Source organism: Pleurodeles waltl, chromosome 7 (assembly GCF_031143425.1).
Source record: "Pleurodeles waltl isolate 20211129_DDA chromosome 7, aPleWal1.hap1.20221129, whole genome shotgun sequence".
In the NCBI taxonomy this organism is placed as follows: domain Eukaryota; kingdom Metazoa; phylum Chordata; class Amphibia; order Caudata; family Salamandridae; genus Pleurodeles; species Pleurodeles waltl.
Genome location: NC_090446.1, coordinates 1,045,506,982 through 1,045,534,331, shown reverse-complemented (window position 1 = coordinate 1,045,534,331; position 27,350 = coordinate 1,045,506,982). Strand labels below are relative to the sequence as shown.

The 27,350-nt window shown below is 42.4% G+C and overlaps 1 protein-coding gene across 8 annotated transcripts in view; it reads left to right on the top strand.

Annotated features, from left to right (window-relative positions):
* Positions 1–27,350, top strand: part of HELZ (helicase with zinc finger) — a 1,413,339-nt gene that overhangs the window by 426,354 nt on the left and 959,635 nt on the right. For all 8 annotated transcript variants that reach the window (XM_069199901.1, XM_069199892.1, XM_069199898.1 and 5 more), the window contains one exon: positions 24,051–24,318. In XM_069199901.1, the coding sequence (XP_069056002.1) occupies positions 24,051–24,318 (268 nt within the window). The remainder of the gene's footprint in view (positions 1–24,050; positions 24,319–27,350) is intronic.

Below are 27,350 nucleotides of genomic sequence, written 5' to 3'. Positions count from 1 at the left end.
CCCTTAGATAACACCATCAGTTTAGTTTTGTTAATATTAACCTCCAACCCATGATCACTACAAAATTGGCTAAACCGGTCAACAAGGGTTTGCAACCCCATTGGTGTCTTAGAGATGAGAAGTGAGTCATCGGCGAAAAGCAAGATGGGAATTTTTTGTGTATTCAGGGAAGGGGCATCATTCTGGCCTATGGACACAGTCTTTACTACTTCATTAATAAATACGGTAAACAGTAGGGGGGCTAGCACACAACCTTGGCGAACTCCTCGTCTAATTGGGATCCGCTCTGTCAGTTCGCCTTGTTCACCCCACCTCACTTGGGCATAGGTGTTCTCATGTAGTCGTTTTAACAGGAGTAAAAGATCCTCTGGGACTCCCAATCTACCCAGCACTTCCCACAGCTTGGCTCTTGGGACCAGGTCAAAAGCCGATCGCAGGTCTATAAATACCACATACAGGCATTGCTTGGCCACAAGAACGTATTTCCAATGCAATATGGCTAATCGAAAGACCTGGTCTATCGTGCTAGTTTTTGCACGAAACCCTGCCTGTAAATGAGAGAGGATTTGGTGCTTCTCGACCCAGTTGATTAGCCTCTGCAAAATTTGTTTAGCAAATATTTTTTGTAGGTTGTCTATGAGGCTAATTGGCCTGTAGTTAGCTGGAAGATTAGCATTTCCTTTTTTATAAATGGGTATGATCTCTGCCCCCTTCCATGTATCTGGAATTAGCCCCCCTGCAGCTATGCTATTTGAGATGGCATTAATATACCAGGACCAAATGGATGGTTCCGATCTATAAAGATCTCCAGGGAGCTTGTCTGGTCCAGGTGCTTTGCCAGGTTTTAGGCTAATTATAGCCTCAAGGGTCTCTTCTATTTTAAAGATAAGGCAACCCTCGGGGACACACTGAGCCACCACTTGGAGGGCCATGCTGGAGTTTGATTCCAACAATTTAGTTGGAGAGTGGACCACATTAGTGTCCATTGGGCCTTCTGGTAGGGCATAAAGAGTAGTAAAATGCTCTACCCAGCTTTCTGGTTGAATATGGTTGCTGGGACAGCTCCTGCCTCCATTTTCTCTTTTGGACAGAAGTTCCCAGAAACGCTTGTTATTCTTCTCTCTGGAAGCATCTAATAGTTCCTGCCACAGGGAATCCTCCCACCGCTTTTTAGCGTTAGACAAGGTTACTTTGTATAGAGACCTGGCTTGTTTAATTTCCCCCTGGGAGCCAGACATTACTGCTACTCTTAACCCGGACTTGTCCTTTGAACACCTCTCATCAAACCATCCCTTGCGTGCCCCTGTCCCTTCATGTGGCTTAGACCGCTTTGTTTTATAAAAGAACCCCCGTAGCTGGGTAGTCATGCTGTCATGTATTTTGAGAATCGGAATATTCCCTACAGCCTGATCTTCATACTCAGCCAAACTATTTAAGAAAATCTGATATATTGCTCTGATGTGGTGGGGGTTGGACATCACTTTTGGCCATGTGGTTTAGACAGGGCTTTGGAACAGATTTTTCTTAGATAATACGTGGGTAATCATTTTGTGGTTCTGCTACTGTATCACTAGTGTTAGCCGCAAAGAGCTATTTTTATGCACTTGTCTGGCATTAGTGCCATTTTAACATGAATCTGATAACCATTTTAAGTTACTATATAAGCTTTTATTACATTGTGCTTGTGTTTTTAATGACTTGACAGTGCCTAAATTTGCCTATACGATTGTGCCGGTTGCAGGCGCCCTTACTAAAGTATGCCACTTAAACTACCAAGAAACTGTACTATTATGTAACATCAACTCAGCACTCTAAAGCTTAAATCATGGGCCTGATAGCTTGCACTTATCTTGGTGATGGTACCACCTGGGAAACTTGAATCTGAAACCATCTCATATTGTTTTAAGAGCCTTAAATATTTGTATTATTTTTAACACTATGAAGCAGATGTTCAGAAACCTTGGCATCTAAATGTTAAGTTATGTATCGGGAACAATGGTGGACTATAGTAGGCCATGGCCTATAGAAGCTATTTTTATTCTAAACTCTATTTTATGCCAGTGTGAAAGTATAATGGAACAAATGCACCTTCTTTGTATAATTTAATGTGTAACTTTTATGACCCATGGTCGAATAAAGTATATATATATATACGTTACTGGTCTTTTGTAGGAAAGTACCATCTTGCCTGGCATGTTACCCCCATATTTCACTGTATATATGTTGTTTTAGTCTATGTGTCACTGGGACCGTACCAGGCAGGGTCCCAGTGCTCATAAGTATGTGCCCTGTATGTGTTCCCTGTGTGATGCCTAACTGTCTCACTGAGGCTCTGCTAACCAGAACCTCAGTGATTATGCTCTCTCTGCTTTCCAAATTTGTCACTAACAGGCTAGTGACTAAATTTACCAATTCGCATTAGCATACTGGTACACCCATATAATTCCCTTGTATATGGTACTGAGGTACCCAGGGTATTGGGGTTCCAGGAGATCCCTATGGGCTGCAGCATTTATTTTGCCACCCATAGGGAACTCTGACAATTCTTACACAGGCCTGCCACTGCAGCCTGCGTGAAATAACATCCACGTTATTTCACAGCCATTTACCACTGCACATAAGTAACTTATAAGTCACCTATATGTCTAACCTTCACCTGGTGAAGGTTGGGTGCAAAGTTACTTAGTGTGTGGACACCCTGGCACTAGCCAAGGTGCCCCCACATCATTCAGGGCAAATTCCCCGGACTTTGAGTGTGCGGGGACACCATTACACACGTGCACTATACATAGGTCACTACCTATGTATAGCGTCACAATGGTAACTCCGAACATGGCCATGTAACATGTCTAAGATCATGGAATTGTCACCCCAATACCATTTTGGTATTGGGGGACAATTCTATGATCCCCCGGGTCTCTAGCACAGAACCCGGGTACTGCCAAACTGCCTTTCCTGGGTCTCCGCTGCTGCTGCTGCCAACCCCTCAGACAGGTTTCTGCCCTCCTGGGGTCCAGGCAGCCCTGGCCCCGGAAGGCAGAACAAAGGATTTCCTCTGAGAGAGGGTGTTACACCCTCTCCCTTTGGAAACAGGTGTGAAGGGCTGGGGAGGAGTAGCCTCCCCCAGCCTCTGGAAATGCTTTGATGGGCACAGATGGTGCCCATCTCTGCATAAGCCAGTCTACACTGGTTCAGGGATCCCCCAGCCCTGCTCTGGCGCAAAACTGGACAAAGGAAAGGGGAGTGACCACTCCCCTGACCAGTACCTCCCAGGGGAGGTGCCCAGAGCTCCTCCAGTGTGTCCCAGACCTCAGCCATCTTGGAAACAAAGGTGTTGGGGGCACACTGGACTGCTCGGAGTGGCCAGTGCAAACAGGTGACGTCAGAGGCTCCTTCTGATAGGCTCTTACCTCTCTTGGTAGCCAATCCTCCTAACTTGGTAGCCAAACCTCCTTTTCTGGCTATTTAGGGTCTCTGCTTTGGGGAATTCTTCAGATAACAAATGCAAGAGCTCACCAGAGTTCCTCTGCATCTCCCTCTTCACCTTCTACCAAAGGATCGACCACTGACTGCTCCAGGACGCCTGCAAAACTGCAACAAAGTAGCAAGACGACTACCAGCAACATTGTAGCGCCTAATCCTGCCGGCTTTCTCAACTGTTTCCAGGTGGTGCATGCTCTGGGGGTAGCTGCCTTCACCCTGCACCAGAAGCTCCGAAGAAATCTCCTGTGGGTCGACGGAATCTTCCCCCTGCTAATGCAGGCACCAAAAGACTGCATCACTGGTCCTCTGGGTCCCCTCTCATCCTGACCAACGTGGTCCCTGGAACACAGCAACTCTGTCAAGGTGACTACCACAGTCCAGTGACTCTTCAGTCCAAGTTTGGTGGAGGTAAGTCCGTGCCTCCCCACGCTAGACTGCAAAGCTGTGTACCGTGTGATTTGCAGCTGCTCCGGCTTCTGTGCACTCTTGCAGGATTTCCTTTGTGCACAGCCTAGCCTGGGTCCCCAGCACTCCGTCCTGCAGTGCACAACCTTCTGAGTTGTCCTCCGACGTCGTGGGACCCCCTTTTGTGACTTCGCGTGGACTCCGGTTCACTCTTCTTTCAAGTGCCTGTTGGGGTACTTCTGCGGGTGCTGCCTGCTTCTGTGAGGGCTCTCTGAGTTGCTGAGCGCCCCCTCTGTCTCCTCCTCCAAAAGGCGACATCCTGGTCCTTCCTGGTCCTCAGCAGCACCCAAAAACCTCTACCGCGTCCCTTGCAGCTACCAAGGCTTGTTTGCGGTCTTTCTGCGTGCGAACACCTCTGCAAGCTTCATCGCGACGTGGGACATCCGTCTTCCAAAGGAGAAGTTCCTAGTCCTCTTCTTTCTTGCAGAACTCCAAGCTTCTTCCAACCGGAGGCAGCTTCCTTGCACCTTCATCTGGGAGTTCCTGGGCTCCTGCCCCCCCTGGACACTGTCGCGACTATTGGACTTGGTCCCCTTGTCTTACAGGTACTCAGGTCCGGAAATCCGTTGTCAGTGCACTGCTAGTGTTTGTTCTTCCTGCAGAGTCCCCCATCACAACTTCTGTGCTCTCTGGGGGTAGTAGGTGCACTTTACTCCTACTTTTCAGGGTCTTGGGGTGGGGTATTTTTCTAACCCTCACTGTTTTCTTACAGTCCCAGCGACCCTCTACAAGCTCACATAGGTCTGGGGTCCATTCGTGGTTCGCATTCCACTTTTGGAGTATATGGTTTGTGTTGCCCCTATACCTATGCTTGCCTATTGCAACCTATTGTAATTCTACACTGTTTGCATTACTTTTCTTGCTCTTACTTACCTAATGTGGGTTTGTGTACATATAACTTGTGTATATTACTTACCTTCTTACTGAGGGTACTCACTGAGATACTTTTGGCATATTGTCATAAAAATAAAGTACCTTTATTTTTAGTAGCTCTGTGTATTGTGTTTTCTTATGATATTGTGCATATGATATTAGTGGTATAGTAGGAGCTTTACATGTCTCCTAGTTCAGCCTGAGCTGCTTTGCCATAGCTACCTTCTATCAGCCTAAGCTGCTAGAAACACCTCTTCTACACTAATAAGGGAAAACTGGACCTGGCACAAGGTGTAAGTACCTCTGGTACCCACTACAAGCCAGGCCAGCCTCCTACATCTTTCCACTTGCATATACTGCAATATTGCATCCATGAGAGATTATTCATGACTTTAAGGAACTCTTGTATCAGACAGTCTAAATGGAATTAATGTTGAGGATGCCTCTCTCTACCTTCCTAGTGCCAGAACACCCAGACCACAATTGAAGTTCCTTGTGCCCACTATCAGTGCCCAGTTGTGCCAAATGTGTCTTGCTGGTAGATGCATTTACCTTTATGATTGACTGCTGAAAGCAAACTTACAATGCAGCAAGAAGTAATGGCAGTTATTTAGATGACATTTATGGTCCTTCGGAATATGTGTCTCAAAATAAACTTTACCAGTCAACATCCACAGCATTACAGAGAATTCACTATTGAGACTTGTCTTGGATTTAAGGATGGCCAAAATGTGTTCCTGGGATTATTATCTGTTAATATCTATACACAAAAACGCCTAGACTTATACCTAAATCCTTGTTATGCTGGATTGACGTATTTTCTGCAGGCATCTTTGTGTTGTCATATTTAAGCTTCAACACGTACCCTTACTATTGTTATGCTTTCTGGGTTGATTACAGTAAGTAAAATTCTGACTGATGGCTCCAAAGGTTTGGAAACAGGAAAGACAACATGACTTTATCAGCTGCAGGTCGTGACTTATTCCATGGTGGTGGTAGACAAAATTACTGGGGCTGTATGCTATTAAGGTGAGCTAACACGAGCCATTTCACAGTGCAAAAAGAATAGCAAAAGTAACAAAAGTCAAATAAGATTAACTTTTTAGAACCAAGTTATTTCTTCCATCACTCACCATCTCAAACAGTTGCGTCACAGAGTGACATGACCACCAGGTACCATATCACCCGACAGATATGAGCAGTAAAAAGAAAAATACTCATTTGAAGCTCAATTTAATTAATGTTAGTAATTGGCTACAACATGCAGTTCATCTTCCAGGTGTGGAAATTTTAAAAGCATAAGCAGATGTGTAGAAAGGCTATGCTGGTTTTATTAACAGAAACCTGCAGAAATAGACTTGTAGTTTCCCACAAATAGATCTCTGTTCACAATATAAAAAGCAAGTGCTGATATTCTGTTATGCAAAGTGCAACTGAATCTCCTTTTGATTTGCTGCTTACAGATTTGTCTTTTTGCCATTCCTCTTTTTAAGAAAGTAATTGGCAAACTAATGGAGTCCATGACAAGGATGATCTTTATTGTGCTGGCTTGGTCATGGCATTGATATAGCCATCTGTCAGAGTTCACAAAAGAGATTGCCATGCAGACTAGATTTTTGTTCCCAGATAAGCATCTACAGTTATACACCATAACCTTCTGTTACTTAACTTAGTGTCTTGCTCTTGAAATGCTATGACAGAAAGATATTTTAAGCCTTCATACGGACTGTTAAGACAATTTGAGAGAGACTAAATATCCTCATCTGACATTTCCCTATGCCTTGGAATGGATGTTAGTCCACATGTGTTACCTGGCAAAATAGAATGATGCAAGACCATCCCTGCTAACACTGCAGTTGTCTGTTTTATTTGGCTGTTTGTATTGTAATTCTCCTCCATCACTATTTACGTATTGTGGCTTACAAATAGTGGGCTGGTTGTAAATCCTTTTTCACCATCCTAGTGATTAGCAATGTTGAATGAATTAATACAATTTTGCCCCCTCCCGTAAACCTGAGTTCCTTACGCACCCTAGACATTTACCACATTTTAGTGACACATGACAAAATAGAGCTATTTTCATTTGTTCATGAATTTGAGTGTATATACATGTTTCTATTATAATCTTCTAACTGCAGATTGCTCACCTTATGAGTATCTTCAGGTGCAAGACTGGATTGAGAAAATTTAAGGCTGTGCTACACTGTGCTGGCTGGTGATGGTGTGCGACTGCTGTCAACTCCATTCCACTCCCAAAGTGATGAACTGAGCCATTCATAAGTGGTACTTATGCACAATGATGTCAGTTCCTTTCCTTTCTGCATCTTCAGAAGTGGATCCAGAACTCTGCTCCTCTTTTTTTTCACTTGTGAAGATATTTTACTTCACAAAATATTTTCATTGTGCAGTGGATGTCACCAATTAAGGTTACAGGGTCTAAGTCATGTATGGACAGTCGCAAAAAGATGTTTCTGAGCCATCTCCATGAGGTCTGTCATTGGTGCGCAGGCTCACTGCATGACTTCAAGGCCTTCAATGACTGTGCCCCGATAAACTTGAAAGCCATCTCCCTTCAAGTTGAAGTCAAGAGCACAGACCTGCTTCTGTTCCTGCTCCCGAAGTCACTTCTGAGGTTAATGTCTTTGGGTAAGTTATAGAATAAACGTATTAAGTCCAAGTAGGACTCAGTGACTTGCCACCACTCTCCAGTTAGCAGAAGGGATTCACCATGCCTCACAGTCTTGCTCTTGTTCTTTCACAGAACTGATTCCATACCCCTCTTCCAGTGCACCTCCAGTTTCCGGGCACATTGGCATTGTTACAGCAAGTTCAAACCCTTCAAGTTGCTATGCTGGCCATTTTTTACATACTTCCATCTCCCTCTGGAATGCCTTTGGGCCCTAAGTATCCACAGGGCCCCGCAGTTGGGTTACCACTAAAAGGTTTACCATCTGCCCCAGCTGAGTCCCTTGAACTCTTTTAGGTTATGCACCAGTGTCTGGCTCTTGTCACAACCCACGTCAGCCCCTTGAACATAGTCTCTGTCACCAACCAACCTGGCACTAAAAGAGAACCCACAATTTATTTTGTTGTCTGAATGTCTGCTTTCTGCAACCACGTCCTGATCTTGATATGCCTCAACCTATATTGACACCATGAGATTCCAACATAACAGCCAGACACTCACATTACACCACCTTTTGGCTCTGACTCTGTTTAAAGCAAGCCCTAAGGGGTGACAGTGGTAGGGATGGGGATATATTTTCCCTACATTATGATCAGCACAAATGGCCAGACCTTATGTTGCAGCAGCAGGGGGGGCTTCGCTCCTAAGCCTGAATGCTCTGCACCTCCATGCTTGATGATTGAGTATCGGCAGTTGACCTCTTTGGATCACCCTTCTAAGATAATTAATTTCATCTTAGTGGCCAGCCACCCTTCCTTGAAATCTATACATGCCTGGTGTTGGTAAACGTTTGTGGCGTTGTGTGATTCATGGCTTTTATACCCCTTGGAGGTGAAACAATCTGATGTTTTGCACGCTTTGCTTTTGACACAAGGCCTTGGTCTGGGCACAGTTGAAGATTACCTGTCAGCTTTTTTGTAGACTAGATGTTCTTGTTCAAATCACTAGTTATGATGCATTTTATCAAACGTTTGCAGCATATGTTTCCCCCAACACTTTAATGCCACAGTGAGAATTGAATGTAGTCCTCACAGTTTTGATGTGTACCCCATTCGGTCCAAGGCACAGTTTTTTGCTGAACCTACTCCTGGTGGCAATACTATCCGTATGCCAGGTGGGTGAAGTTCACCTACCTTGCAATCCAGCCTGCTTCTTCCACCTTTTCTCCCTGACATAAACTGGCTCGAAGCGCCATTCTGAACAAAGGTGGTGACCCTTTTCCTGTAGGACAAGCAATCATTCTTCCGACCTGCTTTGCTCCACCTTGTCTCTCAAAACAGGCAGGATATTGAGTGGGCGATCAACTCTTTGTGGGGTTCTCTGATGTAAAGAAGGGGAAAATGGTACAGAAATACATTGGATAAGGAGCAGTGTCCAGAACCTACAAGCGCGCTCCACCAGAGGCAAAGCTGCTTTCACTGCGTTGGCATATGGGGTGCCTGCCCTGAATATCTGGCAGGCAGCTACGCGAACATCAGTGCACCCTTAAAGCACTGCTGCCTCGACATTCTGGCCCATAGAGACTGGCGTTTTGCCTACTCGATCCTGCAGGACTTTTTAGTCTGAACTATTCCACAGACCCACTGCTTTGGGAGCTCATGCTTTGGTATCTGTTCACAAGATGAGGAACCTGTGGTTGGAAGTATTCATCATAAGAACGAGTTACTTGCTTAATTACGCTCTTTCTGGTGGATTCTCTATCTAACTGCAGATTCCTCACCACACTGCCTCCTCCCTTTTTTTTTTTTAGCATGTTCAGTTCCTTCTGAAACTATCTCAGTCTAGAATCTTCACACTGGTTTGTTCAATTTGCAGATAAGCTTCCGAGGCCGCAAAAGAGTTCCTGAAAGAAACTGACATCATCACATATGGGTGGTGCTTATATACTGCTCTGTTAGTTCCATGGTGGAACAGTATTGTTGTTGAGTTGCATGGTAACTGCTTTGAGTTTTCTGGATCCAGTCTGGTGCCTAAAGACATTCACAATGTGAGGAATCCATGGTCAGAGTATCCACCAGGAAGAGTGTTACTGAAGTAATTAACATGTATTTTTATAGGCATAGTGAAATTCAGTCACTTAATTTATTGTTATTGTCTAAATCTAGAAGATCCTAGAAAATGCTGTGGCCAACAGAGCACATACCCTACACAAGCTTCACTTTCAGTGAGCATGACCATGACTTATATTTTTCCTGATTTGATTATTTTCTTTCCTCGTGTTACAAGCATTGAAATGGCATAGTTGGTAAACCCTGCTTACTTAACAATTTACAAAAAAAGTACATGGATATACACTGATCAAGCACTGCCAAGCGGTACAGAACAATACACAATAATCTTCCTTCCCACCTATCTGATGCCTGTGTCTTTAGAGAACGGTGACGCACCTGGGAAGACACTTCTTCTAATTGGGCTAAACACCTAGGGGTAACAATGCATTTCGGCAGTTTCTAAAATTAAAAAAAAAAAAAAAAAAAACATACGCGGTACAAGGCAGTCAGTTAAGGTATAAATATTACAAAATATCTCTAGGGAGTTTCTGTAGTTACTTTAATAGCTCTGCGGAAAGTGAAAGCACAGCCCTTGGTCTTCTCCCATCAAATGGACTGGTAATTAATCATTGTGTGTATAAACCTTATGTGCTGGCAAAAGAAAGATATGGAAAACGCGGAAAAGGATAAGAGTTAAGTTGCACGTATTTTGTATATTTGAGAAGACATTTCTTTTGATGGTTGATGTGAGTCAGACAGTATTCTTGTTTCAAATATGAATTTTCAAGAACACCACTAGTGACACAGATGGAACAGTACATCACTCACGAGCTGTGACCATGGAATGCGATAATTTTGAAACATATTCAGTACATGTAAGATGTGCGAGAAAAAAGTCTGTTGGTTGATACATATATACATCATGTTACATTCAGTAGCGATCCTTTTAACTGGACATCGAACAAGCTAATTCATTTAAAACAGCAAAGAAATGCCACTAATCACTGTTGCCTATTGGCAGTCATATTCTAGTATCACACAGTAAATGTCCAAATGAAAACTACTTTAAAAACATTTTCTTGAAATGGTGTTTTGGACTGCTGTGCCAAGTAAATCCCCTTGTACCTGCTGGTAGCTGAAAAAAGTCAGGAATATTTTCAGATGATGCTTAGTAGATTGTGTCCACTAAGGGTACAGGCAACAGGTAGGATTCATTGGGCCAGACAAATCCTGCAGATGTCCTTTAACAACATTGCAAAATATTATCCACACCTCTGAGCTGGTATAAGGATGTTATTCTCATCGGGCTGCACTGATCAGTTACAGAGCGCAGGACCCCACTGAAGAGCTTTTGCTGTAGTTGCCGATGTCAATATTCTTGTTACTGCAACCACCACAGCAACTTAGTAGCTATTACTGACACCATAAGATACTGATAAACATCCCACAGCCTTCTCGGAGGAAACACGCATCTTTCTTTTACCTCAAATCCCACATCCACGGATGGATGTGTACACCCTTTAGGGTTGACTGAGCAAGCACTTTTCGACCGGTTGTAAGTATTCTGTGGGCTTTTAACCATGCCCATCTCACGCCCATCACTTTTACTCGTTCGTGGCTTGCCTTTTCAAAAATCCCTTGATGTCAGTGGTAAAGGCTTTACGTTTGTCCCACCTTAGGGCGGTTTTGTTACCACCTTGCATACTGACCCTGTTACATGGATTATTGCACAATTGCCAATATACTTCAGCGTGGGCAAACTATTTTTTTCTTTTATCTCCCCCCCTTCGTGCTCCATGGCGCTCACAGTACAGCAGAGTGCAAACTCCCATCGAAGGTATTGAAGCGCTGGTCACATTGTTCACAATGTTACCTAATCAGTTATTTCTTTTGACTCTCCCCTTCAAGCTCCATAGCTTTTACAAAAACACTTATAATTGATAAATGCTTTACGTAAAAAACACAAATCCTCAAAGAGGCTCTCCCAACACAGCGGAAGAGCTGATACAATATTCACTGCATTTGGGAAACTCACCCCATAATGCTTTGCAGGCCATTACTTTTAGAAGACATTTTTCCTTATAACACAGCCTGTGGTAGTCCTAGGACAAGGGGACCACCAGTAACACATTCACGACAACGTGGTTTTTCTCTCTACATTATTTTTGGTTTCCCAACCTGAGTTAGTGGGGACCCCAAACTAATAACACCTCCCACTATGCAATGTCTAATTAAGCTCTCGCATGGCTGGAGTTTTTCTTTTAGAGCTGGGAGTAGTTTGTGTTTTAAGGACCTTGTTTGTAAAATCATTGCAGTCGGTCTGTTAGCTCAGAAAATGTTTAAGGCAATGTGCCCTCTGGGGGCTAAATATATAGTTACACTGCATTATTTCTGCCATTTGCTTTTCACGTGGTTATGTCTTCTAGGGGCTAACTGTATGATTACGTGACTCTGGGTGAGGTGTATCATGATTCCCAATAGTGATTACCAAATTGTGTTTTTTTGCGAATCTCAATTAAGTAATCACTATTGGAATGCATGAAACTCCAGGAGTTTCAAATAGCAATTCGCAAGGGCTCGCAAATGGACATACCTCATTAATATTCATGAGGTAGATCTTAATTTGCAACCCATTGCAAATGGCTACAATCACAGGGATGGTGGCCTGCTCGGCTCAGCAGACCACCATGTCTGTGAATGCTTTTAAATAAAGCAATCTTGTTTTTATTTTTTATTTTTCTAAGAAAATGCATCCCGTTTCTCTTGAAGGAAAACAGGATGCATTTAAAAATGAAAAGTTTTCTTTTCATTTTGTAAGATTAGGAAGTCGTCCGTGGCACCACTGCCTGCTCTTAAAAAATGTATTTTGCGAATGGGTTACCACCGCCTTTCAATAGGCGGTAAAGTGCCCAATGTTTTGTGACCGCATTTGGGTCACAAAACATTCATACATACCTCTGCGATTTGTAATCGGGAAGGGACACCCTTGACACGCCCCTTCCTAATACCGAATCGATATGTATGCGCAATTCTAATTTGCGATTCGATACGAGTTACCGAATCGCAAATTGGACTTGATACATACCAAAATGCACTTTTGTGATTGCAAAAATGTTTGATACATCTGGCCATATGTTTCTTACAAATGTTATTTTCATTATGGTGTCCTCCAGGAGCTGTTCTAAGCTGTTCTAAGCATTATAGTCAACATATCAACATAGTACAATATCTGTGGCACAGAAACTCGCCCCATAATGCTTTGCAGGGCATTACTTTTCAAAATGTTCACCACAGTGTGCTCTTTCTGTCTAATCATCTGTGGTTGCCCACACTAAGTTAGAGGGGACCCCAAAATAATAACCTCTCCCACCATTTAGTGTCTTTTTAAGCACTCTCATGGTTGAAACCTTTGTTTTACAGCTGGGAGTGGTTTGCGTTTTAACAGGCTTGTTTGTAATCTCTTTGCAGTAGGCCTGTTAGCCTTAAAAATGTGTAATGTAATGTGCTATGTTCTCTAGGGGCTAACTATATGGTTACAGTGCAAGACTTCCTGACATTTTCTTTTCATGTAGTTATGTCCTATAAGGGCTAACTGTATGTTCACATGGCAATGTTTCCTACAAATGCTATTTTAATTGTGTTGTCCTCTAGGGGCTGTTTTGACCATTACAGTCTAATGCCAAACGTTTTTCTGATAAAGGTTTTTATTGGGTTTACATGATAATTGTGCGTTTTATTAATCTCTCCTTATTGTATTGTAATTATGACCATGATTCAGGCCAATTTTAACATCCTTATTACACTATGACTGCTTGAACACTTGATAGGTTTGGGTGAGCCTTCTAGTTTATTTCTCTCGTTACCCCCTCCTTGTGTCTTCATTTTGGGAATTGTGTCAGCCAGCCATTAACTCTTATGGTGGGGTGGTGAAAGTGGTATTCTATTGGAATTAGCATGGCAGATTTAAATTAGGATGCTAAATGGCAACATTTTCATTTTTGAAAGTGCATTCGTTAATATGCAGGGCCACTGAAATTATGTGACGGGAAAAGACCAAATTATGAGGCTGGGTTGACCAATTTATGTGGCAAGAAAAGTCCAGTTATGAATGTACAGTGCCAATAGCTCTAACTCAGAAATGCAACATCTATTGCATTACTAATGCTTGTTTTCTTTTTCTCTTTCTCTTGATGCCTTCCGTTTTGATCATGCAACACTTTTTAGAAATAATGGTTAATTCACAAGAACCTATAGGGATTAAAATCCACTTGTTCTTTTAATTATCAATACTGAATATAATTAAACCTTCAAAACAGGCCACATATTTAACGGAATCGAAGTGTACAGTTGGAAAAAATAAACTAGATCCCCGCTAGTCAGCCTGTGCTGTTCTTTCTTTCCCAAATGCATCGTTTGGCCTATGGCAGTTGACTTAAACTGTCTGCGTGATAGCCATCCCATATATTCCTTCAACCCTCATTTCCTGACACGTTAGTATAGTTCGGGTTTTACAGTTTGACAACGGTTTATCTAAAAAAAAAAAAGTACGATCTTAAAAAATATTTTTGGAAGATACAGATTGCAATAAGAAAAATCATGGTCACTGCAGTGTCTAATTGAAGTACAATTTTATGTTTGGAAGAGAGTTGAAAATCTTTAGCAGAATAGTAGTGTAATCAAGATGATAATATGCTCCATGATCTTGATAACCAAGCCAACGCCTATGTGCCAAAAATAAACTTTGCAAGTCTTAATTGAGGCAAGAAAGACTGGGCGAATTTCCCACCAATTATTATATATAACCTTAAGTCTGGATTATCACCAATATCCCATTGTGCTGGAACTAAAACATATTACAACAATTATATCCTTTTTATAAAGTTGTTTAAATAGTGTAGCTATTTGTCTTTTCCTCCATTTTTAATTTAGAGGTCTAGCGTAAGGCAACATCTCCTGATTTTATTACAGTTAAAAGTATAATAAATGTAATCATATGGGGCTTTCAGGCAGCCTTTTTCATCCATTGATTTGTAATTGTGTTGTTTACATTTTTCTTCTGCCCACTACATCGTGAGGCAATGTGTAGGAAGTTGGCTCTGTATGTGCTATTTCAAAGTAAGGAATAGCATGCACAGAGTCCAAGGGTTCCCCTTAGAGGTAAAATAGTGGTAAAAATAGATAATACTAATGCTCTATTTTGTGGTAGTGTGGTCGAGCAATAGGCTTATCCAAGGAGTAGTGTTAAGCATTTGTTGTACATACACCTAGACAATAAATGAGGTACACACACTCAGAGACAAATCCAGCCAATAGGTTTTTATATAGAAAAATATCTTTTCTTAGTTTATTTTAAGAACCACAGGTTCAAATTCTACATGTAATATCTCATTCGAAAGGTATTGCAGGTAAGTACTTTAGGAACTTCAAATCATCAAAATTGCATGTATACTTTTCAAGTTATTCACAAATAGCTGTTTAAAAAGTGGACACTTAGTGCAATTTTCACAGTTCCTAGGGGAGGTAAGTATTTGTTAGGTTAACCAGGTAAGTAAGACACTTACAGGGCTTAGTTCTTGGTCCAAGGTAGCCCACCGTTGGGGGTTCAGAGCAACCCCAAAGTCACCACACCAGCAGCTCAGGGCCGGTCAGGTGCAGAGTTCAAAGTGGTGCCCAAAACACATAGGCTAGAATGGAGAGAAGGGGGTGCCCCGGTTCCGGTCTGCTTGCAGGTAAGTACCCGCGTCTTCGGAGGGCAGACCAGGGGGGTTTTGTAGGGCACCGGGGGGGACACAAGCCCACACAGAAATTTCACCCTCAGCAGCGCGGGGGCGGCCGGGTGCAGTGTAAAAACAGGCGTCGGGTTTGCAATGTTAGTCTATGAGAGATCTCGGGATCTCTTCAGCGCTGCAGGCAGGCAAGGGGGGGGTTCCTCGGGGAAACCTCCACTTGGGCAAGGGAGAGGGACTCCTGGGGGTCACTTCTCCAGTGAAAGTTCGGTCCTTCAGGTCCTGGGGGCTGCGGGTGCAGGGTCTCTCCCAGGCGTCGGGACTTAGGATTCAAAGAGTCGCGGTCAGGGGAAGCCTCTGGATTCCCTCTGCAGGCGGTGCTGTGGGGGCTCAGGGGGGACAGGTTTTGGTACTCACAGTCTTAGAGTAGTCCTGGGGTCCCTCCTGAGGTGTTGGATCTCCACCAGCCGAGTCGGGGTCGCCGGGTGCAGTGTTGCAAGTCTCACGCTTCTTGCGGGGAGCTTGCAGGGTTCTTTCAAAGCTGCTGGAAACAAAGTTGCAGCCTTTCTTGGAGCAGGTCCGCTGTCCTCGGGAGTTTCTTGTCTTTTCGAAGCAGGGGCAGTCCTCAGAGGATGTCGAGGTCGCTGGTCCCTTTTGGAAGGCGTCGCTGGAGCAGGATCTTTGGAAGGCAGGAGACAGGCCGGTGAGTTTCTGGAGCCAAGGCAGTTGTCGTCTTCTGGTCTTCCTCTGCAGGGGTTTTCAGCTAGGCAGTCCTTCTTCTTGTAGTTGCAGGAATCTAATTTTCTAGGGTTCAGGGTAGCCCTTAAATACTAAATTTAAGGGCGTGTTTAGGTCTGGGGGGTTAGTAGCCAATGGCTACTAGTCCTGAGGGTGGGTACACCCTCTTTGTGCCTCCTCCCAAGGGGAGGGGGGTCACAATCCTAACCCTATTGGGGGAATCCTCCATCTGCAAGATGGAGGATTTCTAAAAGTTAGTCACTTCAGCTCAGGACACCTTAGGGGCTGTCCTGACTGGCCAGTGACTCCTCCTTGTTGCTTTCTTTGTTCCCTCCAGCCTTGCCGCCAAAAGTGGGGGCCGTGGCCGGAGGGGGCGGGCAACTCCACTAAGCTGGAGTGCCCTGCTGGGCTGTGACAAAGGGGTGAGCCTTTGAGGCTCACCGCCAGGTGTCACAGCTCCTGCCTGGGGGAGGTGTTAGCATCTCCACCCAGTGCAGGCTTTGTTACTGGCCTCAGAGTGACAAAGGCACTCCCCCCATGGGGCCAGCAACATGTCTCTGGTGTGGCAGGCTGCTGGAACTAGTCAGCCTACACAGACAGTCGGTTAAGTTTCAGGGGGCACCTCTAAGGTGCCCTCTGTGGTGTATTTTACAATAAAATGTACACTGGCATCAGTGTGCATTTATTGTGCTGAGAAGTTTGATACCAAACTTCCCAGTTTTCAGTGTAGCCACTATGGTGCTGTGGAGTTCGTGTTTGACAGACTCCCAGACCATATACTCTTATGGCTACCCTGCACTTACAATGTCTAAGGTTTTGTTTAGACACTGTAGGGGTACCATGCTCATGCACTGGTACCCTCACCCATGGTATAGTGCACCCTGCCTTAGGGCTGTAAGGCCTGCTAGAGGGGTGTCTTACCTATACTGCATAGGCAGTGAGAGGCTGGCATGGCACCCTGAGGGGAGTGCCATGTCGACTTACTCATTTTGTTCTCACTAGCACACACAGGCTTGTAAGCAGTGTGGCTGTGCTGAGTGAGGGGTCTCTAGGGTGGCATAATGCATGCTGCAGCCCTTAGAGACCTTCCCTGGCATCAGGGCCCTTGGTACCAGAGGTACCAGTTACAAGGGACTTATCTGGATGCCAGGGTGTGCCAATTGTGGGATCAATGGTACATTTTAGGTGAAAGAACACTGGTGCTGGGGCCTGGTTAGCAGGGTCCCAGCACACTTCTCAGTCAAGTCAGCATCAGTATCAGGCAAAAAGTGGGGGGTAACTGCAACAGGGAGCCATTTCTTTACACAATGTGTCTACCAATTCCAGCGATTTCTTCATTCTGCCCTTTCTCAATAAAATGCTTAATTTGAGCTAGTGGTTTCCGGTGCTCGGGACCAGCACTTGTGACGCTATTCGGCTTATTTACAGATGAGCACAGCAACAGTAGTTTATTGATTCAATATGCATAAAAAATGACTAATAGCTGCACTCTAAGCCACTCTTTAGGGGCCTGGAATAGTTTGGATTGTCACAGTTGTAAGAGTGTGGTGGTTAGTAGTTGTGCAGGTACTGCCATTGGCAGCACTGGCTGGGACAATGGGTGGTGCAAGCTGCAGTTGCTTCCTGACGAGGGTCCTGGCACTGATTGTGTTACAAATTATGGTCTTGAGCAAATCCACCCCCTAAGTAATCTACTGCAATGTATACCTTTTGAGACCTAACTTCTTTTATTTTTTATTTTTTTTTATAATGTTTTTTTGATTGATGAGGGCCCAGCAGCTTCCCCAAAAATAAGCTTTGGCAAAACCATGACAAACCAAAAGAGCATTGACAAAGCCAAAAAGCAGCTAGCCAACACCAGACCAAGGCTTTGCTAATGCTCGTTGCATTACTATTTTTTTTATGTGCTATTAGCACAAGGAAAAGTCTAATTTTCCAGCATAGAATCATTTATATATCAAAAGATTATATTGAGTAGAAATAAGTGCTAGTATTGAGACACGAACATTATAAATATTAAATATTGCCTAACTGAAGGTATTGATTAATGTTGCCTAGCCCATCTGTGCTAAATTGGATGTATGTTGATATTTATACCCCTCCACTGCTTTACAGCTGTTTGGAGTTTTTATTAAGCATTGGTAAATTGTTAAAACTCTTATTAAAACGCTATCTGATCAAAGTATGCAAAAGAGTGCCCAAAGTTGTAAAATGAGGGTTAGATAGTAGGAAGTATACCAACATAGGGAACATAGGCACCTCCCCCTTAAGCAGAAAACTATTATAGTTCAGTTTTTTCCGACTTTATGGCTGATTATTGTCATGGACTTTGTTTTTTTTCATTGCATAGTGACCCATTCCCCAAACGTGATTGTACAGTAAGACTGCAAGAGTGACACACCATTAAAAGGTCGTTATTCTGCTCTCAACTTTGTGACGGTTTTTGGGTTGTCAATTTTAACTTCTGCTGGATCCTTCAAGGTTAGGTCCTTGAAAATACAATCTTGCACTTCTGCCTTTAGGTGCTACCATGAGGAAAGTTGCAACTTTCTCTGTCATTTCTTACATGAGGCATACTAAAGTAATAACAGGATCTTAAGAGGATCAAACAGGATTACCTTGAAGACAAATTTTCTACTCTTGCAATAAAACTTGCAATCAAGGAAAACTTAAGTCAGGTTTTCAGTTGCGCTTGAAGAGAACAGGAGTACAATTTTAAATTTACAACCTTTTGCTATCAGAATATTTTCACATCAGTAGCCTTACCTTTTGATAAATATGCTTTAGTCATACCTGAGCATGCTCTTTTAACATCTGTTAACATTCAATACACATCACCGTTCACCTTGAGAGAATATTGCACACATCTTTTTCCACAAGCTGGGAAACCAAAGGTCACAAAGAGGTGATGAACGGTTGTGTGTCCTTCTAATGTACAGAACTGCCTGGTGTCAAGGTGTGGGAGTGAAAGATCGGTTGTGGGTTTGAGAAACAATTGGTTATGAATTAGGGAGATACAGTTGAGTAACAGGGCCTGATGGAGAGTTGATGGTGAAGGGTGAGGTGTGATCGCTGTCGTTTAGTTACAGTGAGGAGGTGCTTGAAGTGATAGGTTTGCTGAAGTGGAGGAGTTGGATGGAGTTTGGGAGATCTGGACTATGGTGATGTTTTTCATCCTTGATACATAACAAGAGAAAGCCTGGCACATGATTGTCTTCTGGCATCATTTGTGCGTTCAACCACTCCTCTCCCATCTTTTTATGCCCCGCCTGGCCTTGTGGGCTTTTACTAAATACAAAACTTCTCCTTGGATATACCTTGTGTGGGTGTAAAACAGATCACGTAATTTTGCCAAAATTAAAAACAAATACTTATTAATAATTGGAACTTGCACTTGATTTGACTTAATTTATGTTACGGAATCAAATGACGTTTGCATAGTTTTATACGATAGATACTTACCTGACCTTTACTAAAACAATTATTCTCTTGAATACGATTCATAGGTAATAGCTTTCTGTTTAGACTCTTAAGTAAAACAAAAACTACTGACTTCATAATGAGTACTGCATGTTTTGTGTCTTAATGCAAGTTTCAAAGACGTACAGTTAATGAAATTGGGCAAGTGGTAATTAAAAGGAAGAATAGAAGATTGATCACACAAAAAGATTGAAACCCTCTTTAGCGAGCCGTGAACACTATCCTTTCTGATTCAGATACTAACACCAGTTAAAAGATTAACCTTTAACCCTATGAGTAATAATAGCTGTAGTGGTCAAACTCAGTGCAGGTGTCAAGTTGCTAGGTTGAGGGAATCAGTGTTTTTCTGGAAAACCTTGTTGAATCTCTTTTTGAAAATGTAAGCTTATGGTGAAATGACTTCATTGGTATTATACACGCAATAGGTGCTCCCAGTTGGAACTAGGACAAACATTGGTATAGTCTAGTGACTACATTTTTCCACAGCATTGCATGCGGAAGGCAGAGGTCAAAAAGCATAGTCAAATGTATTTTGAAAGTACATTCTTCAGTAATTTGTTGTCTGAGAAAGTAAAGTTATTGTTTTGATATTTTCTATGTTTGTATCAAAAAGGTCAGTGAAGCACGACACTTCACACTTGGGATAAATGGGAAAAATATGTTAATGTATCTCTCTTTTATGGCGGGTTCATAGGTTTCGACTTAATATGTCCTTGAAACTTTTCGAATTTCTGCTAATAGTTCGCCAGAAGATCAGTCTTGTACTGAATCACCCATAATCCTATTCTGTAAATATTTTATGGTATGGTACCAAATTTGGCACTTACTGTATGTCAGTGTGCATAGCATGCATATGATGTGCTACTGAGTTAACACACCTGCAGGCAATTTCACTTGATTTGTGTGAAGTTGTGGCTAATGAAGCAACCATGTGAGGTCTTGGAACCCTTTTCTCTTTCACATCTTGTTAAATATGCATCTGTTTTATTCAGTTGAATCTGCTACTAATGTACAGAAAGATGTCAGTTTTGCCAGGTTGTTCACTAATGTAGACAACTTCTGCAATGCCTAGATTGTCCCAGTTTTATGAAGTTAGGCCATACTTCCAGCTCTACAGAAGCCTAAGTTGAAATTTTTAATGAATTGAATGAAGCCATGGTCTGTAGTACATTGTTAAAGTTCATTAAACCTATAACTGTTGCATCTTTTGGAATCCAATAAAGCTGTTGTGTTTCATGAATGGCTTGCATACAATTAATTCTCTCTGTTGGCTAAGAAACTAAATGTAATAGATTCACAGTAAATTGTCATTTTTATTAATGTTGTAGGGCGCATTAAGTTACCTAAAGGCATCTCTAGAATCGCATACCACTGTCAGGCCAATTGTTCATCAAAAGATATATGTGTATTGCTTACTGACAGCTATTAGCTGCAACAACAGCAAGTCACTGAGTGAAAAGATGTGTTGCCTTTTTGATCCTCCACTCTTCGGCACTATCAAGGTAGAGCTCTAAAGGATTTAAAGATGGTGGTAAAGCCAGACAAATTTTAGAGTACTATCCATGATATTTGGGTTGGTTTTAAGGAATTCCCTCCCACTCCTCATCATACATGTTTGTCAAAGAGTTAATCCTGTAGAACAGTTTTCTATTTTGAAAATATGAGATATGAGTAAATATCAGATTACCAGGTCTACTCATCTGACCTAAATACATGCCGAGAGTGCCTTTTTAAATCCCCCTCCCCTTCAGTGGCAAATCACTTCTGATGCAGTATAAAATCTAACAGTTTGACCCTCTTAATGGATTTGAATAGTTATGTGCTGTCAGTGGTTAGCAACAAAATCAAGAATTACTTGTTATATTAAGACTCATTAAGAATGCAGATCAATTTCAGATGCCTTAATATAGGTCTGCAATGTTCAGATTTCCTGCTTAAAACTAGGATACATTTTAAAGCTTGCTTGGCTTTCAGATGCTTGAATGTGCCCTGACAAATATTTACACAACATATTTGTGAGATATGTTAATAATTTTTCTTTGTGACATGTAAGGAAGTTATGTGCTACTACTTTATGTTAATTTCTAAAAGGAGAAGACATTCCCTATGCAGGTTATGTTGGTCTGGAGTTTGATGTCCTGCCTGGCACAGTACTAAATTTACATCACTTACGTGACACACTAAAGCATTCCAGTTGTAGGTCTTCGGGTCCCTAACTCAGATGATCAGAAAATTGATATGATTCAGTTTAAGTGGTCTGTGAGAAGTGCTGTCATACAGTAATTCACACGTCAAAGGAGTGGCCCTTTCTTGTAAAGATACTTTTTGGGTCTTAAAAAGGGACTGTGACAAATAGGATAGACTAGGTCGACATACACATCTTGTCTATCACCCTTACTTCATCAGGAGGGGTACAAAGATTGGTAAGTTACTAGCATGACTTTTAAGGAAGGAGCTACAGCATGCCCCAATACTGAAGATTAATGATGGGTGGGGTGGAGAAATATTGACGCAAGTGGGGAAAAAAGTATTAGTTTGCTATGCATCTCCAGTATCTGTACGGACTGCACTCTATTAGTGAGCTGCAACAGATATGCACATATTTATCTTCACTCCTTCTTTGCAGAATTATGCCAGACCAACGGGCAGAGCTCAATGCCAAGTTTACAAAGCATGAAATTGTTACTGCTTTTTATTGCTTCCCAACGGCCAAAACTCCTGGGGTGGACAGATTGCCTGCGGACTTTTATCAGATGAATGTTGGAGGTATATGCAGTGTCATATGAAATATCATGAGAGAACCCCTGATAGAACTCATACTTAAGTCAAACAGGGATCCATGAGAATTGTCATTGTACTGTCCCCTTTCACTGTTGAATGTTAATGAAACAATTCTCAGTAGGGTGTTGGCAGCTAGGTTGCTTGACGTTGTTCCAGACCTAGTGCATTAAGTTCAGTGCAGATTTATGCCTAGAAGAAATACAGTTTATAACCTGTGTAGGCTGTCACATGTAATGCATGCCCCAAATGTGAGTGAAGATTAATTATCTGTACTCGATATTAAACAGGCCTTTGACATGGTGACCTGGGACTGCATGTGGGAAGTTCAAATAGATTGGACCGGTTAAACTACTATACAATAACCCTTTGGCTCGAGTGTGCATGGGACTTGTTTCAGTGCGATTTAGGTTGGAGTGGGGAATAATGCAAGGGTGCCCCTCTCCCCTTTTCTGAACTGAACTTGGAGAGGATGGTGACAGAGCTGTGTGCATCAATTGCATTTTGGAACACACTACCACTGTCAGTGATAGGAAGAGGCGCCTTGGATAAATGGCCTTTTTGACACTAAGTCTCTCTAACTTCAGGGTTGGTTGAAATCCCTCAAAAGTGGACCTGGGTCGAACTTTCCACATTAAAAAGAGAATAGGCCACAGGAGACCTTGAGATACCAGACGTAGAGTTGTAGAATTTGGCAGCCCAACGTGCAGTTCACTGGCTGGCAAGGCTGTTACAGGGAACATATGAGAAGTTTGCCCTGGATAGCGCATTGATACTAGGAAAAGGTCTTCCCTCCCAAGACCTAATTTGTGACAAAAAGCAGGTCTGCAGAGTGTGGGACAAAGCAGTCAGGAGGGTGATGAGGTGTGCTCTGTTTTCACCGTATATGCAGATTTGGAGTACTAGCCTCTTCAAGCATATCACCCATAAAATATTACTCAAACGAATGTTGAAAGGTTGGACCAGAAAAAAGGTTTGTTACCTTTGCTGAGGCACAAGAAATGTTCAATATAGAAACTGTCCACTTTCTTCAATGCCTGAAAATATTGTGCACAGCTAGGGCGATAATGGCCGTCCTTTCCGGATGCTCCACCGATAGTTCAGGACACAATGGATTTACATTCTTTAGCGAACTTTAGGAAATTCCCCTTTCCTGGATTAGTTCTTACTGAAAGGAGACTAGCTACGCACTGGCTAAGTGCTCTTCCACCAGTGGTTAATAAATGATTTGAGACATGATAGAATGAGCTACAGAAATAGCTGTTGATGAAATAAATTAGGCAAGATTAGAAGGTTGTGCAGACCTTATGACTTGTGTCAAGATGGTTAGCCTGCTGGTTGGCCCTCCAGATGGTAGACTTCTGTGAGCATGCCGATGGACAGAACGGATGGGAATCTACTGAAATAATAATCTGAAATGGTGTGTTTTTTGAAGAATGTGAGCTAAGTAGTTTTTTAGCCATTAATGTTTGAAGGATATAAGGTGCTCACATTGCTTGCTGCGGGTAGTGGTATGCATGGATGGCACACATTTTGCATACTAATTGTACACCAGCCATGGGTAGAAATGAGAAGTAGATAGCAAATTAAAATGGTGCGTGGGATATATCTTTTTAAGTGGTCAATGTATGTATATTCTTGGATTTCTTCTATTATGCTTTTCCTCACAGTTGAACTGTTCGAATATTGACTATGTAAGAATTCAGATAATTTTTAACATGCCATGTCATGGAACCTGTGGCGAGTATGTGTAAGACCAGATGAAAAGAAACAATAAAGAAGTTACCTTTTGAATAGTAGGGTGAAAATGTTTCCATTTTCCATTTGCAGATCTGGAATATCTGATGTGTGCAAGGCAGCAGCTGCTAACCACAGCCAAGCGATGGGATTATACTTCCAAGACTATTGTTGAGTTTGAGCCAAATGAAACTACTGAACTAGAAAGAAGCCTTCTTATCCGATACCAAATCCCTCTCTCAGCTGACCAGCTTTTTACACAGTCTGTTCTGGATAAATCCTTGACTAAGATCAACTATCAGTCCCGATTGCATGACCTACTATACATTGAGGAAATAGCCCAGTATAAAGAAGTCAGCAAGTAAGTACCAGAAGTTTTGTCTGTGTCCTGACTTTTGTCATTCTTCATTGTTGAAAACATTGGCTGTAGTCAATTTCCTACCACTCATTGCATTTACATTCTTCAATTTTCTGCACTCATGTTGATAGACTGGCAAAACTCTCTTAAATACTCATAACAAAATGTTCTAATGAGCGAATCTGCTTCCTTACCAAATATAAGTCCCCAATAAGATGCACTGAACTGTAACCCCTCCCCACTGGACCTAAAAACATAAGGATCCTGCTATCTATTATTGTGATTTTGTGGCTGAGGGCATAGTATTGATGCTGCTTCTTTTACTTTTACACAGCTAACCCTTGTAGATACAAGTAGTTACTCAGTATCAAGAGTTGTGATCCAGAAATACATGTGCATTTAAAATTGGTATGTCTGCATAACTAATCCTGTGAATAGTGTATATTAAAAGGTACTCTAAGTGCACTTATTTCAATATCTATTAGAGAGTAATAACTTAAGTGTGGCATAAATAGTTCCTGAGTGTATGAAGTTGATACTATAGTGTTGCCTGACATGAGAAAAAGGTAATACAGTTGCAGGATATATGGTGTTTCTACAGGAGATGACCAGGCTGTCTTCATAGCCATGCCCTTCGATGGATTTTGGCTTTTCAGAGAGGAGGCTATCTCTCTCTGGAATACTTACAGAAAAACACCAATACAGTTTGTTCCCTGGGTCCAGCCTCCCCCATGAGTAAGTTCCATCAGCAATATAGAACTTGTCAGGCTTTTGCCGGGCACAACAGTCCCGACTGAGACAACCTTCTTAACTCATCCAGACAATCCAATAAATGTACTCTTCCTTTCAGTACAAAGGCAGATTGTTGAAAGCATTCTTAGATACAGTCTCTTCTTCCTCTATTAGCCCTACTGCCTTAAAAACTCTGTGACATCCCCCACTTAAACCACTATCTTCCAGTTAGATGAAGGTTTTACTCCAATTGGATGACTATAATGACAGATCGCTGGCTATATCCAGTTAATCCATAAGGCCTAAGTTCTACCCCTCCTTTATTCCTCCACAGACTGGCCCTCCTTTCATAAGGGCATTCTATTAGGCATGTGCCTTGATTTTGGAGATAGAAATACTTGCCAAGCTGAACAAAAGGACCATAGAGATGGTGCCTATGGAATAAAGGGGCACATGATTCTTCTCTCTTTAATTCCTGTCCTCCAAGAAGGTTGGGGATCTGAGAACTATTCTGTATGGCTGCCTTCTGAACTCTCTTCATTAGGTTCAGTATACTCTCCGTGAGCCAGTTTGTGATGGGCCTGAATGCGAGGTTCACAGTGAGGTTCCAGCACCAACAGTTCACCATCCTATCATGTGGAATGATGACCACCATGCATTAAAAAAATTATATATTTTATTTGAAGTAAGAAGGAGGTCTCGGTCTCCATTCATTGGATAGGCTAAAACTGTGTTGTGTGGCTGCTGATGTAATGTAATTGACATTACAAAGAGGGATGAGGTTTCTGCACTTGGCTGTCATCAGCCCAACTGAAGGCGTAATCATGGGAAGACAGAAGGGCAGACCTTACCTAGCAGCTTTTTAACCTTTGCCAGCAGAGTCTACTGTCCCACCTCTCCTCACTACCCACCAAAGGATACTGTTGAGGAAGACTAATTAGCAGCTGTCTGCTAACCAAAAGACTGCATTGAATAACGAAATGAGCCCTTGTCTCAACTTCCTTCCTTTAAGTATCTGGGTCTCTTTCTTCCAGATTCAGGAATTTGAGCTGTACACTTCCACTATCTGGGAGCACAGTCCTCAGTCATCTTGTCCAAATCCAAGCCAGTAGTATCCCAAATGGATCATAGTGGCCTTTATTACTCTGGCTGACTCAAACACACAACATGCATGCTGCACACATCCCCATGCTTAACATGCACTCAGGATGTTAGAACAAAGGACTAGCTAAGGGCAGAAATGTGAGCAAGGAGGGCTCCACTCCAGTGACACAAATAAAGAAGTCTGATAACACTGATCATTTTCCAACTACAGTATGCTGCCACTGCTATATAAGTAGCCCACTGTCAAGGACAGTAATCCATTGTCATCGACTGTGGTCATGCTTGGTGCACCCCTTCTAGTCACAGGACAGATGCAGGAATTTCTCATAGTCTTTGGCAGGAGTAGACCTCTACACACATGCTAGATTAGCATGTGTCTAGTGGCAAAAATCAGAAGTCAGGATACATGCAGTCTGATGTTCAGGGAAGGTGAGTAGGCCTGCATACCATGCAAGATGACATTCCTGTGCCATTAGACAACTTTGACTGATATGTGGGCCTGTGTCCAGAACTACAGTATCCTTTCCGGACTCCAATACCATAATGGGCTCTTGTGTCATAACCAGTATATGAATTAGCTGGGCCAGAGTTCCCCTGACGATGAGCCTGAACCACAGGTGTCTCCTTTTTAAGGCTGACCATTCACCCCCTCGCACCCTGATCACTCCTCTATGCATCTGTGTTTGGGATTGCCTTATCATTCTGTATTTGCCCATCGTTTGGGGGCACAGACCTTCCTGGATAAATTCATGGTGTGGTGTATACATATATGTGGCACAGTTAACAGGTTCAGTTGCTGCCATGGGATGATCCTCCTTCCTTTGGTATCTCCAGAGTGGTGATAGCTGGGAGTCTTGTTTTAATGTTGATGTCTATTAACTAGCATTTCAATTATATCATGGGTTAAAGTTGTGAACTGCCCTGTGGTAGGCTACTGTCCACTATATCAGTAACCCAATAAACAGTTTATTTACAATAACATTTTAAAACAATCCCATGAGTAGTAGCCGGCTTTGACTATATCAGAATATTAAGAACTGTTCATTGAACTTGTAGTTTGTTTTAAAATGAGATTAAAAAGTTATAACCGTAAATAAACTTTTGATGAAATGTACTTGGTATTTCATGTAAAAAGGGTTTTAAAACAGGATTTTAAAACAAAATGTTTTTTTAATAAAAGAAAAAGCAAGAAGAATGAA